At 42.1% G+C, this 14,243-nt stretch overlaps 1 protein-coding gene across 31 annotated transcripts in view; it reads left to right on the top strand.

The window, feature by feature from the left end:
* LOC137128508 (muscleblind-like protein 1) overlaps nt 1–14,243 on the top strand; it is a 66,781-nt gene that overhangs the window by 5,601 nt on the left and 46,937 nt on the right. For 26 of the 31 annotated variants that reach the window (XM_067506657.1, XM_067506655.1, XM_067506656.1 and 23 more), the window contains exon 2: nt 12,676–13,705. The exons of 1 other annotated variant lie outside the window; for it this stretch is intronic. In XM_067506657.1, coding sequence (XP_067362758.1) covers nt 13,532–13,705 — 174 coding nt within the window. In that variant the 5' untranslated portion in view covers nt 12,676–13,531. Of the gene's footprint in view, nt 1–360; nt 392–11,284; nt 11,377–12,675; nt 13,706–14,243 lie in introns of those variants that run through there. 4 more of the 31 variants (XM_067506626.1, XM_067506625.1, XM_067506628.1 and 1 more) reach the window with 4 other exon arrangements.

The following is a 14,243-nucleotide window of genomic DNA, read 5'->3' as shown; positions in this document are numbered from 1 at the left end:
CCCCCTCATTGCCCTCCCTCCCTGCACGCCTCTCCTCCCTCTTTTGCATAAGATCCAAGCGCGAGCTGTGAAAGGTGAACTTGCAGCCTGCTGTGGATAAATTATGTGTGACATGTTTAGCTGTGCTGCCTTATATGGAGTCTGGTGTATCTGAATACAGTATAGCTCTGCCAAGACGGCAAAGGAGGGAGAGAGGAGTGAGGAAGTGAAGGAAAGGGAGGGAAGGAGGAAGAGGAGGAGGAGATGGAGGAGGAGGAAGGGAAAGAAAGAGGGGAGGGAGGAAGGGAAGGAAAAAAGGAGGGAGGAGGGGGCAGTGCCGCGAAGCAAGCATGAGGTTTTCACTTTCCATTCTCCTTTCAGCAGCAGTCAGATGAGTCCTTGCAGAGATACAGTAAGTCTTTGCTGTTTACTGTGTGCATGTGTGTGTGTGTGTGTGTGTGTTAGTTTGTGTTTGTTTTAGACACAAGACTAAGTTGTCCCTGCTTGAATTTTCTGCTTTGTTCTGCCATATCGCTTTTGGAATTGTTATCCACCATCTGGGCGTTGATTGTGATGTGTTGATGTGGGTTTTATTAGTGTGAGTTATTATGTCTGTTAGTGTGTGCGTGCGCGTGTGTGCGTGTGTACACATATGCAGATGGCCATCGTGCTTCACGGCTCATGTGTGGTGGTTTGAGGCGGGACAGTTTTAGTGTGGAAAAAAGCTGAGCAGACAAAAGAATGGCTAACGTTAGTGTTTAATGTTCCGCAGAGTAGTTAGCACACACACACACATGCAAATGCACAGACGTAGACACACATTGACAAACGTTCCCTTCACTGGCAGACTGCACTCTGTCTCTGTCTCTGTCTCTGTTGGACTACCCTGAAGTCCAAGCTGTGTGACACCTAGCGTTAACATTCAAGCTAAATATGCACACGCGTTCATGTGTGAATGAATGAACATACAAACACACACACACACGCCAAATCACACTGAAGCACACTTGCACATATGAACAGTCGCACACTCCTCCTGTGTAATGACTGAACTACTGGTGTTTACAGTGCCACTGCCCTCAGGAAATGATTAAACTCTCACTTCACCCAGGCCGTCTGCACCAGCCTGACACACACATACATGTGTGCCCTCAAATTTATTGAAAAATATTAACAGAATTAAGAAATTTAAAAAGGTGAACATATTCTGATGAAGACTTCAACATGCTTCAATGAGCTTTGTGAAGCCATTAAGTTGTAAATTGAAATAAAACATCTGTGTAAGTAGATGATGTGATAATTCCGTCAGAGTTATAAATATTTCAGAAAGTAAACAATATCGACTATTGAGTGGTCGGGGAGCAACTACATGATGGGATTGTAAAGGGCTCTGCTTAACACATCTGCAGTGTTTTCATGGAGAAAACGCTGTAGTAGAATAAATAGACAAACCTGGATTTTTCTTTTTTGTGTTGAATTTTGAAAATGATGAGGATATTGGAGCATTTAATATTTAATAAAACATAATTATGAAACAGGCTGAAATGATCTGCCATCCACTGACCTTTTTCTGTGTTAGCACAGCTAATCTAAACGTTAGGAGGGAGGCTTGGCTTTCTGTAATATTAGACAATAAAAGCGTTCATTTAAAAGACTCTTATTTTGAAACATTGAAATGGAAACCTTTATTTCTGGATATGTTTAAACCCTGCAAAAATATGAAACAAATGACCTCATTCTAAACTGTGGAATTTTAAAGTGCAGTCGTTTGTTTGATTTTTTTCAGCACACTGACGTTTCATTTTCTTTTTGATTCAGTGTTTAGACAGTTCCAGCACTTGGTTAAGATTAGAAAGAGATCCAGATTTTTATTAACTTAAAAAAAAAAAAAGAATCACACAAACTTTTTGTTGTTGTTGTCCTTTCGGCTTATCCCGTGAGTTCAGGGTTGCCACAACGCACCATTGTCCGCATGTTAATCTGGCACAGTTTTTACGCCCGATGCTCTTCCTGACGCAACCCTCCCCAATTTCTACCGGGCTTGGAATGGCACTGCACAGCTGGGGAGGGGAATGGGCTGTTAGGGGTTCAGTGTCTTGCCCAGAGACACTTAGACATATAGCCGGGACCGGGGATCGAACCACTGACCCTGTGGACAACTGCCTTACCAACTACAGCCGCCCCTAAACACAAACTTTTGCTAATCTTAATCAAAATGCTAAGTCCCAGCCACACTTGAGACAATGGATTCAAACTGTAATAGACAGTCCCTGAGTCCCTTTGGGTCTGTCTCCAAATAAATGTAGCACTTCATTCATTAGAAAAATATGTTGCATCAGAACATAATTCTCCAGTGATTATCTCTGTTTAACATAAACATGCCTACATTCGCTTAAAATTATTCTTAGGAGACAGGGTTAAAATACAAGAGGTTCTTTAAATACTGACAGCATCTGTGGGTGGCCCACCTGTACAGTATGTAGTAGATATGCAGTGATGGAAAAAGTACTCAAGAAAAGGTTTCAACACAGTGTAGAACTACTCTGTTCACAAAGATCTGTACACAAAATGATACATGAAGAAGACATGCAGTAGCATAACTACTAACTAAATAACTACTTGTCACGTAAATGTAAGGCAGTAAACGTACATTGCAGTAGCTACTGATAAGTAGAGAAGTCAATGTATTCAGGAGCAGAACGTAATCAAGTAAAGTAGAAATACCTCAAAATGGCACTTAAGTAAATGTATTTTACATACTACAGCTATTTTCACAAGTATTTTATTCGCCCATTTATTTCTATTAATAAATGTAAATACTGTAGTAGTAATTGCTTTGGCTCTCATATGTGATTGGATTATTTACTACTGATGCTGTAAAATATATTTTCCCCATCGTTTGAAGTACACACCCTCTTCTCACTGACTAACCCTCAACACCTCTGCCTCTCTGTCACTATTTCAAGTCCTCGGCCCTCTGTGTCTTTGTTTCTCTGCAGCTTTCTGTGGTGTTCTCTGTCTTCCTGCCTTTTTATGGCTCGCTCCGGGTTTCTCATTCGCTGTCTGACTCTCAGCTTCTCTGCAGATCAGAGCAGGCAAATCTACAAGGTCATTAGAGTATAGAACAGCAAGCAGAGAGGCACTCACATACATACTGAATTCTGTAGCGCACGCAAGTCCAACTAAACAAATGTGTGGGTGTGTGTGTGAAAAAACAGGGTTGCCTGTATTTGACTGTGTTCATTATTTAAAAAAAACAAGAATAATTTTTTTCTACGAATTCAATCTCTTTTCTTTTCCTTTGCCCCACTCTTTAGTTTCATCCTCCAACTAATTTGTCCTTTAGAAGTGATGTTGTCTCCCTGCTGTCCTCAGCAGGCACAGGGCAGTCGGTTGAATGCAGATGAGCAGGGTGTTTGTCGGGAAAACGAGTGTGTATGTGCATAATGACATAAGCGCACCCTTACCCTACTGATTTACATTATTTAATTATCACGAAGAAAGAAAGTAGGACGGATGCTCTGATCAAGGTGACAGCAGGAGAATGAGTCCCAGCTCTCAGAAATTCAACACAGGGCACATAACTGGCAGATAGACAGTCAGTCACTCAGACAAATGGTTGGGGGAAGTCCTACGAGGCCATTTGGTGAGTGGCAAAATCACGGTGAGTCAGTCAGTGGTGTATGATTGCTGTTTTCCCTGCAGTCTGCAAAGCTGTCACCGGACTAATGCACACTAGTGGAAGATCTATATCTATGTAATCTATAGTAAATACAGTTGGCTCCACTGAGGAGCCCTCTGTGATTTCCACAGATTAAGGTGTCAAACTGAATCACTGGTCATAGACAGCTGAAGAGTAAATATTATCCGTTGTTTGGCCAAATGCTGCTCTGATGACAAGTCAGGGATTCTGCACTTCATATGTTCGTGTATGTGTGTGTTTGTGTGATTTGGAAAACACATTTTTTTTTTTAGCTATATTTCTCGTGGGGAAGATCCACTGCTTTGGTATTTCCTGATTTTGATCAAAAATACCAGACTGTGGCATGTAAAACATTCGCGGAAGGTCAAACCGTTGCCAATAATGTCTTGAGCTTTATAATCTTCACAATAATTGTGCTATTAAGCTTTTCAACCATTCAGCTTCCAAGCAGTGATCATCCTCTTGTTACCAATCAGAGTCCCGTCAAGGATTTTCCACTGTTCCACGTTTGTCATCAATTAGCTCAATCTTATCACGCTGTACTTATTGTGTCTGTTTCTGTTCTTCTCTTTCACTCTGCTCCCATCTCATTATTTGCGGGATACATCCACCCTGTCAGTCTCAGGCCATGCCACCTGTACCTGCACTCGGTCCATCTGTCTCTCAGTCTGTCTCCTTCCGTTTTCAGCAATCCCTTGTTCACCTGTCTGCCCAGGTTGCCATGTGTCTCTACACTGAAAGTAAAAAGTATGTGTGTCTTGCTGTTCTTGAAATGCCACATGAGCAGGAAGTATATGGAGATTGAGAATTGTTTTTTTAAGTTGACAGACTAAGTTTTCTTCTTTCTTCCACCTATTCCTTTCTGTCTGTCCGTCCCTGTGACTCTTCTTCTCCCATCCCACCGTGTTTCAAACTTTCTAGCTCAATCACGCTCGCATACACTCATACACGCACCCCCTCCATTGCTATTCCTGAGAGGAGCAGACTGGTCTGGCAGTGGGTTGGTTTATGTCTATGAACTCAGTGACACCCTCTCTGCCACTGCATTACACCACACTGGCACAACCACAGCCAGGTAGCCACAATGCAGGGATATTTAGCATCCCTATTCTTTTACATGTTGAAGTCTGTTTAGCTGCCCCCGTCCCATCTCTATGTGCACGTCAGGCTGTTTAAACACTTGCACTGATATCATAGTGCAGACAACAGCTTGCACACGTGCCACTTGACTGCCCTTGTTGTCTCCCCTCCCCTCTGTTTGTCTTACATCTGAAGGAGGGAGTCACAGATTGTGTGTGTTTATGTGTGTGTGTGTGTGTGTGTGAACGAGAGATAGTTGATGTTGCGCATATGCATACATATTAATCAAAAGGTTGTGTCCCGAATATCAATACACCGAGTGACCTTCCATTCCTCTCTATGGTTGTGTATCATCTGTGGATGATGCAGATCTGCTGTCTCATGGTTTACGGTCAATGTGTGTGTGTGTGTGTGTGTGTCTGTGTGTGTCACAGGGTAGGCAATGGAATGAAGCCTAAGATTACCCTGATGGTACAATTTGTGAAAGCATCATCATAATGGAGTATCATTTTCGAATGACCTCAGCCAAAGTGCGATCAAATCTCAAGCTTGCATGGGTGGATGGGTGGGGTGTTCGACAAGGTTCACACGTGTGAGACCTATTAATGCTGCTTTGCTGCAAGATGTCTGTGCTCATTAATGCCAGAAACATGTCCTTCACTCAGTATTCCTCAAGAAAAGGTTTTGATGTGAATAAGACGTATCGGGATTTATGTAGACCAACGAAAAAGGGAAAATGTGTCCACCATTTTTCACTGTGATGTGACTTAATGTTTTCTTAATGAGCCATGCCTCTGCCATTAATGAGGATGTTATGTGAATCTTGTATTTAAGTGAAAAAACCCTGAAATCTTGGCCTGTAGATTGCACCAAGTGCTGTGTTCCTACTTGTGTAAAATAAATGAAAACAAAAACGATTTGATATTCTGATTATAATCAAACAGTGAGACCTGTTGAAAGGGTCCGTTCCACTCCTCACATTAGCTTGGCTGTATATTTCTGGTTAGCAGAGCCACTAGCTAAACACAAAGCCACTGCAGCAGCAACAATACAATAATAACTCTTTTTTATATTTGTCAGCATGTTGACAATGTTTTTGTGTTGTTGTTTTTTTTTTCCAGTCGGTAGTAATTGTAGATTAATTAAATGCATAAATTGTTTGCTTTTTCTTGGCCTTTGAAGAGGTTGTGGTGATCTTTAAAATGATTTGCACTTGTGTTAGTAGATAAAGCAACTTCGGAGACAGTTGTGTGCAGCTAAGCTGAGCATACATGTTGCCAGACAGCAGCATATAAGTGGGATACTGCAGCTCATACAATAATATAATAGTGCATTTGCATTTTTTCATCCATCTGCTTTTTAAATTAACATCATTGGGTTATCAGCACAAATTATATTGCAATTCAACAAATTTTCAGAGCTATATTGGTTTGAGGTTGTTTTTTTTTTTTTTTTGTTCTTGTTATGTGGAAGAGGTTGTTAGTATTTCATAGTTTGTTTTTGAAAAAAAACTAACACTAGTCTGGGCTGGTATGAGACAGAGACCCAACGTGTACTGATTTGTGAAAATATGGCTCAATAGTGAGGTTATGCAATATGGCCCAAGAAAAACACTGAAGGATAATTAATATGTCAGATACTCTCGTCCTCTTGTTAGTAGTGTTGCATACAGGACAGCTCCGTCCTCCAGAACACTGCTGATCTGTCCACTACTGATCTGTCCCCTCAGTGTGTGGACCTTAGCTTGACGGATTTATTAATTAAGCATCAGTTATCTGCAGGTTCGGGGCAATGAGACATAAGACCTATGTTTGTTTAACATTTGTTTGGGTTGAAGAAAAACTTTTCTACACATTTGTTCAATGCCGACTCCCTTAGATACTGTACATAGTGTTAGTGTCTCTTCCTGTTTCACCACCTCGCCAAACCTCTCTAGCCTCATTAACAGAGAGTCTGGTGGCTGTTGCTGTTCGGATGTTATATAGGGCATTTGAAGCCTTTCATACGATTTCAACCATAGCACTATGATACCAAGCAGGACCTGACACTATTAACCACTTCCTCCTCGATTTAAACACGATCGTTGCCAGGGCAGTAATGACCTTGCAGCACATTGCACTGTGATACTGCAGCATGAGGTGTTGTGTGAACTGGGAATGAGAGGGGAGACAGGGAGAAGGAGAGATAGAGGGGGCCGGGAAGGTGGGCGAACAAAATGAGGACAGCTACTATTAAAAGACGAGCCACATTCACAAAGTTATTTATGTCACATGATACTCAGAGTGCAACAGAGCAGGAGGTGAGGAGATTTCTAAGAAGAAGAAGGAAGAAGATTTGGGGAGAGAAAAACACTTGAGCATATGCGTGAAGAGACGTAGGAAAAAAAGAGAACAGGTGGGGATCAGAGAAAGATAAATGAAGAGAGATGAGAAATGTCAAGATGCTATCACAGTGGAGAACTAGCAGTGCTTCAAAATGGAACAAAATTCAGCTTTTTCCCTTCTTGCCTTTCCTTCACATTTCTCCTCCGTCATACCTGCCAGCACTCCCCTTGTTTTCCCCTCTCACTACCAGACACCAACCTCTGTCTCCCACCAACTTGTACTAATTGCTCCTGTTTGCCTCCCATCACTCTTCCTCTAGCCTCTATCCTTCTCCTGTCACCACCTCTCATCTTCTTTACTCTATTTATCTCCCTCACTCCCCTTCCCTCCCTTCTCCTATCAGTATAAAGGGCAGCTCGGGTCGTTTATAGATGATATCCTGGTCAGCCAGTGATGCGGTGTAAGATGAGGCGGCCAGCATCTGCTTTTTGCTGCCTTAGTCAGCGCCCTTTAACCTCTCAAATTACTGAATTTCCCCTCCCTTTCCCTATTGCTTTCTGAAAAGAGTGCCACTTCCACCTCTGCCCCGGTAAAACCCAGTATGTAGTTGCATTTAAACTGAATTATAATCATCTCAATGTTTTTAATCAGTTTTATTTCCCAACAGCCTGAGGGAGAGAGCAAGCAACTGTGATTTTTAAACCCTTCACTGAATTTGTAACTCTTAAGAAATGTCTGAACTGTCAACTTTCAGCCTAAACAAACAGGACCTTTTGATTGCCAGACAGCAACTCCACAGGGCAACAGATCAGAGTTTACACTGTGACCCACTTGGGGAATTCTGTTTTGAAGCAAATTGTTTCCCTTACGTGCTAGTTTGGACCACTGGTCTTTCTGTTTCTCTCTCCATTGTGTGTTCAAAGGTCAGCCATAGGAAATCAAACATAGAGGAACCTGCTTTCTCTTCAGCTTCCCTCTTTTTGTTTTTTTTTTTACAGTTTTTTCTCTGGAACAAATGGCCCCCATATATGGCCCCTGTTAAGTCCACTTTTTCCTCATTTTTTGTCTTTCTCCTTATGTGTCACTCTTACTTTAGGTGCAGGGCTGAATATGACCTGCGCAGTCTGATATGGCTGCACATTAATGTTAAGATTCACAATCAAGCAAAATTGTTGAACTGCCTTGTCATAGTAAACACACAGAAGATGAATTATCCTGACTTTAGTGATGCCTCGCTTTTTCCTCTAGCACCACTGGCAGGTTTTGTGGTTGCGGTCATTTCAGGACATGACTTATACACATTCTTTTGGATGCCATCATTTTTATTCTAACACTACTTTGTGGTGAAAATCTAATTTTGGGTAATTCTTTGGGTTGTGACTTAAGCAAATGTTTACAGAGTGGATATTACACCTGTTTAAGATTAACATATTTAGCTCAAAGCAAAACCTTTTAAAACTGCAAGCATAGCTAAAACTCATAGTCTTGTTTACCGATGATCAATAATGAACAGACATTGCACAGGTTGTTAAAACACCAAGGAGTGTGAATTGTGTGTGTGTGTTTGTGTGTGTGTGTGTGTGTGTGTGTGTGTGTGTGTGTGTGTGTGTGTGTGTGTGTGTGTGTGTGTGCATAATTGGATCTTAAAAGTAAGTAAATCAGCAGCAGTTGTGTGACTCAGAGTCTAAATTGACGTGCTTTTCCTGGAGGGTTATCACACAACAGGCTTGAAATAATCCAGAGTTCAAGAAAATGAGTGGTGCTGTTTAGGCAGAGGGATTAACACTGAATCAGGTGGTTTCCATTATACACGAACCTCACTCCGAATTTCGCTCCACCTTGTGCAGACCACGTCAGCAGTTGAAAATGGTCGTAAGTGAGACAAAACATTTAGACGAAATGTTCTTTTCTACCTACTTTATGAAATGTATGTGAATTCACGTGCATGTGTGTCCGTGTACTGTGTTTGTGTGTTGGGATAGTCGGGGTGCTCGGGGGCCATTCGGGGGTGCATAATATCCTTCTCCATCTCCCTCTACTCTCCAAATTATTACCTTGGCTAGTTGATCTGATGGTGTAATAATATCTCCTGCCTCTGGCTACGGGAAATGGCCACATGCATTATTCACACATGCTAAGATGCTTATTGATGACTCCTTTATTTATATATTTCCTCAGCATCATAGTCATTTCGCACATTGTGTTACCCCTGAGTTTTAATGCTCTGTTTTGATGAGAGCCTTTACGAACCAATGTGTTGGACTCCTTTGATATTCATCTAATTCAAGCTCTCGGCATAACCAATGCAGCATCTGTGGGGGAACTGGGGCTAATAATACATGGAGGTGGAGCCCAAGTTAATAAACCTACCTTATGTGATATTTAATCTTATGGCTGTTCATTTTGTCATAGCTATTTTAGCATCTGTATTGCACAAATTGTGTATGAAAGTCCACAGTAAACAGAACTGCTGTGAGAAAAGGCAAACGTGCCGATTGAGGCAGGAAGAGGCGATATTAGCTGAAAGTTAGACTTTAAGTCAATGGTGGTTAGGTTCAGGCAACAAGGCCGAGTGCTTAGGGTTAGGGACCAAGGCAATACGACGCAGGAACATTCTTTTCACCATCTTGTCAGCACTCACTGATCTTTGACTGCAGTCAAGAGCCTCTCATTTGAGAACCAGTTTGACTCTGTGGCCATTTTAAAAACAGGCTGTCTTTTTTATGCCTATATTTAGTTTGCATCTCTCACTCCCGCACACATAAATATTCAAAATATGACCATTTTATGCTGTTTGGTGCTGAGTTCTGTGTTGCGTTAATTCCCTGTAATGCACAGGTTCCTATTCGAAAATACATCCATGATTTTGTCATTTGAAAAAATGCAGATACTGATTGAGTATATGAATACGGTTTGTTATTTGACAATTTTTACTTTGCTTCAGTCCGCTGCGCGTCCTGATATCTCTGGAAACCTTTGGACAGAGTCAAAGTCAAGCACTTATACAGTAACGTTAGGAAGGTCTGTGATAATTTCCCCAAAATATGTTGAGTGTCTACAACGGAAGCAAACAGAGCAAAGTCAAACATACACCTGAAACAACTCCTGTGTAAACAAGATGAGTTTAACATGATGCACAAAAATGGCCACACCATCGAAATTAGGGCCAGGCGGAAAAATTATGGAATTTCTCTTAAAGTTCATAAACATCAAAGTGGGCATTTCTATTTTATATATATAGAACCGCCTCCTTTATTTAAATACAGAAAATACTACCTGTTTGTCCTAAAATCTGGGATGTAACATAGCAAGAGAGAGATAAAGAGAAAGTCAGAAGAAAGGTCAGGAAGTGAGTAAGAATAGGCCACGCAGAAGACTAATTTTACCACCCCACATTTAATGCACTGGTAATAGTAACCCTCTCTGTATTCTCTTCCTTACCACAGTTCTTCCTGCCAGATACAGTGAGCTGCCCTGGACCTTTGCTCTTACACACACACAGCCCAAAAATATCAGCTTTGGTCCGAAAAAGTACATCACCACAGTGACTGGCCCAGCATAAGCACATAAGCAAGTTTATGTTTGACAGAGAGAATATTTTTATGTCTTCCTTCCTCTCTCACTCTTATGGTTTTCCCCGCAACTCACCGGCCTTTTGTTTAATCAGAATTTGCAGATCGGGGGAAAAAAAAACTCAATAATTTTTGCAATAATTTTGCAAAAATCTGTTTGGTCACTCCGGGTGTCACCCTCTGCCAGAGTGACAAGGTGGTAGGTACCTGCTGCAGAACTTTCAGCTCAAGGAGAAATAAAACACCAGTTATTATTATGTACATTCAAAGTGGTTATATACAGCATGTTTTTGCCACATTACAATTTTGCAGCAACCAGACAGATTATCTCTCCAAAGGATGGACTTTCCCTCTCCCCAGATTTTTGTTATTATTTCTTTATGACTATTGTGAGTTAAAAAAAATTGTAGGCTAAGTATTTGACATTATTGACAGCGAACAAAACATTTCCAAACACACGATAAGCGCTTTATTTTACAGTTAAGTGTTTCTGAAAAGATTTTTTAATTCGAGCTTCAGACCTTTTAAATCTAAATGTGACACCCTATTTTGAGCATGTGCCCTGGTGTGGCCTCCCCAGTAAAACATTGCTAGATCCGCCCCTGAGCTTGGCGATTTTCAATCTGACTCACAGTCTGTTTCAGCGATTACTTTCAGTTCCCAACGTGCCTTGTGACAGACCCAAGAGAAAACTCTCCTGAATTTGTCGCACCAACATGTGAGTAGCAAACTTTAGCTACTGAAGTAGCCTAAGAGTGTTTTTCCATTCAATTACAGGTTTAGTTTAACAAGTCTCATATGTTTTTTGCATTTTTAGAGGACCTTCATATGTTTTGGTGTGGGTCGCTTCTGGCAAGAGCAATCATTTATTGCAAGATACTACAGCCTTTAATTGTATTTGACTTCATGGCTTGACTTTCTTTCGTTTGGCAGCTGACTGTGTAGAGTCAGATGTTCCCACCATTACGTAAAGGCACACAAAACAATCTTCAGACAGCGTCAGAACAGCAGACACAGAGCAGGACTCTCTGTTTTTTGACTCAAATGAAGTCATGACAATACACGTCTGACCCCAGCTATGACTTACCGTAGGTTGGCTCAGAGTAAAACAGCATGGGTGGTCTGACAAAGATGTCTGAGTCTGCATATTTACAAAAGACTACTTGCGTAACAGGTGGTTATTTTAAAGCTGCCCTTAAACTTCTGTGTGGCTGCCGTACATGAAAATATATGCGCTGAATGACAGCATGTTCTGTTGAGTGTGGGGACCTTAAAGTACTGTGACCCCTGTGGCGTGGGTTAAGATACGAGTGCAGCAGAAAATGGAAAATGTGTCACATCCTTTCTGTTGCTCTCTCTCTGTTTTGCTCTCTCTTTGTGACATCATCTAGTCATTATCTGTCCTGTCTTACTTGGCCACCTGCCAGCAGTGATGCTGCATCCATTTTGCCAGCTGATTGGTCGTTTACAGTCTCACCAGGTCTGGGTGGGTTGCTAACGCACAAAGCGAAACTTTATTACCGTGAAGGGGTCTTGTCATTTTATTTATTTCTATTTTGGTGAAATGTATTTTGCATTAAAGCAAAAAAAAGGGTCCACATCTTTAGAAATAATATTATTTATAAGAAGTAGTTGTATGAAATAGTACCTACAGATTTGTTTTGTAATTTCACCCATCTCTGAGTCACACATTTACTTGTGATCTTTCTCTCCCTCTCTCTCTCTCTCTCTTCTTCACTGTCTTCCTTTGAAATAAATTGTCTGCGCCTGAATGCGTGAGCTTTACTGTTAGCGATATGGTGTTTGATTTGATTTTCCAGCTGAGAGCCTGGCAGTCTCTGTGAGGGCTACCATGAGAGAGGATGAGCAAAAAGGATGAATGGGAAACATGTTCGGATGAAGCTGTGTGTATGAATCCAAATGGGTGTCTGACTCCATGTGTGCGCGTGTGTGTGTTTGTGTGTCTGTGTGTGTGTTAAGCCCTACTCCACTGACACTATTCCCTCCTTCTCCACAGAGAGAAGTGCCTTCTTTCGCTGACCCCTGTGGCTGTTTGGCTCCACTGAAGCCGCCTCTGCCTCTGTGCCTGCTTGTGTCTGGTGGAGTTGCCAGCCACACCAGGAGCCCCAGGACTGCCAGGCCCATCCACTGAGCCAGTCTCCACACCACTGACACCGATTTTCCTCTCTCCATCTCTTGCGCTGTCTGCCAGCCAGACCTCTCTCCATCCATGTCATTCAGCCCTCCTCTGTGGAAGTCAGGCACTCCACCTCCTACTTCAGACAGACTCTGATACTGAAGACAGACAGCTTTTATCAGCTCCTGTGGGCAAAAGAAGATTGTTTCTTTGCCGTCCCCTCCACCGCATCTTTCTGCTTCTCACTCTCCTCCTTTTTCCCTTCTTCTTTCTCTTCCTTCCTCCTTTCCTCCACCTCTGCGTCTCTTCATCATGGGCACGCTCAATCAATAATGTGTTTTGCCAATCGTCTCATCTGACAGTGCGGCCGAGGAGCGAGGCTACAGAGAGAACCAGTGTGTGTGTGTGTTGATAGTGAAAACGACGACGTGAAATTACAAGGCAATCCTCTGTGGACATCACAAGCCCTGGGTGACAGGCGGTGAAGGACTCTTATAAAAGCCACAAAGACACTTTTAGGATGGGCTGCAGGTGGTAGGCGAACCCCAGGCCTCACAGGCTTCACTTAAGAACCAGGTCGTGGGTACAAAACTTGTTAAAAGAGTTGTTGTCCCATGTCCTTTACCTGTTCATTTTCCTTGTTTTTCCTGGTGTCATTAGAAACATACAGAGGCACACGTAATTGGATTAGTTGGAAATCTGTTCCTCTTCATCGACCCCTCCTGCCTGGTTCAAAATGGCAGTGAATGTGACACCGATCCGGGACACAAAGTGGCTGACGTTAGAGGTTTGTCGGGAATTCCAGAGAGGAACGTGTTCGCGGCCGGACAGCGAATGCAAGTTTGCCCACCCTGCCAAGAGCTGTCAAGTGGAAAACGGCAGAGTCATTGCCTGTTTTGACTCACTCAAGGTGAGTGTGACAAACAACATGTGATGTTCATTCATCACTGATCCTCTCTTTTTTTTCTAGCTTGCAATGTTGGCAAGTAATTTCTCACAGTGTTGTAAGCTTTACGTTCTGGATCAGGACATAATATAAAAAACATCAGCAAAATCTGAAAAATTTTGCAGCTGCAGTTATGTTGGTTAGTGTTTCACAGTGTCTGAAAAGCAGTTAAGGGTATAATACTTTTTTCGCGAGTGTATGCGTCCTGGTAAGCTGAGATGTGGCTGTAATCATCTGTGAATCATACTCAGACTTTCCTTCGCTGGCACGTAACTTCAGCGCAGGACTGTTCGTTGGCAAATAGAGAAGTGTTTCTGTGTGATCGTCACATCAACAGGCTGAAAGGGAAACATACTGTAGAAGTAGGGCAGCATACAGTGTATTTCATGTTTGTATGTGAGTCTATGAGTGTATGTCTGTGTGTGTTATTTTGAGGTCATGCAGCACAGTGGGGTGTTCTCAGATGGCTCTGTAATTTACCGTCTATTTTTGCCCTGGCATT

The sequence above is a fragment of the Channa argus genome, chromosome 6, assembly GCF_033026475.1.
Source record: "Channa argus isolate prfri chromosome 6, Channa argus male v1.0, whole genome shotgun sequence".
NCBI classification, from domain to species: Eukaryota; Metazoa; Chordata; class Actinopteri; order Anabantiformes; family Channidae; genus Channa; species Channa argus.
Note: the sequence above shows the minus strand (reverse complement) of the source record. Positions and strands in the feature narration are given on the sequence as shown.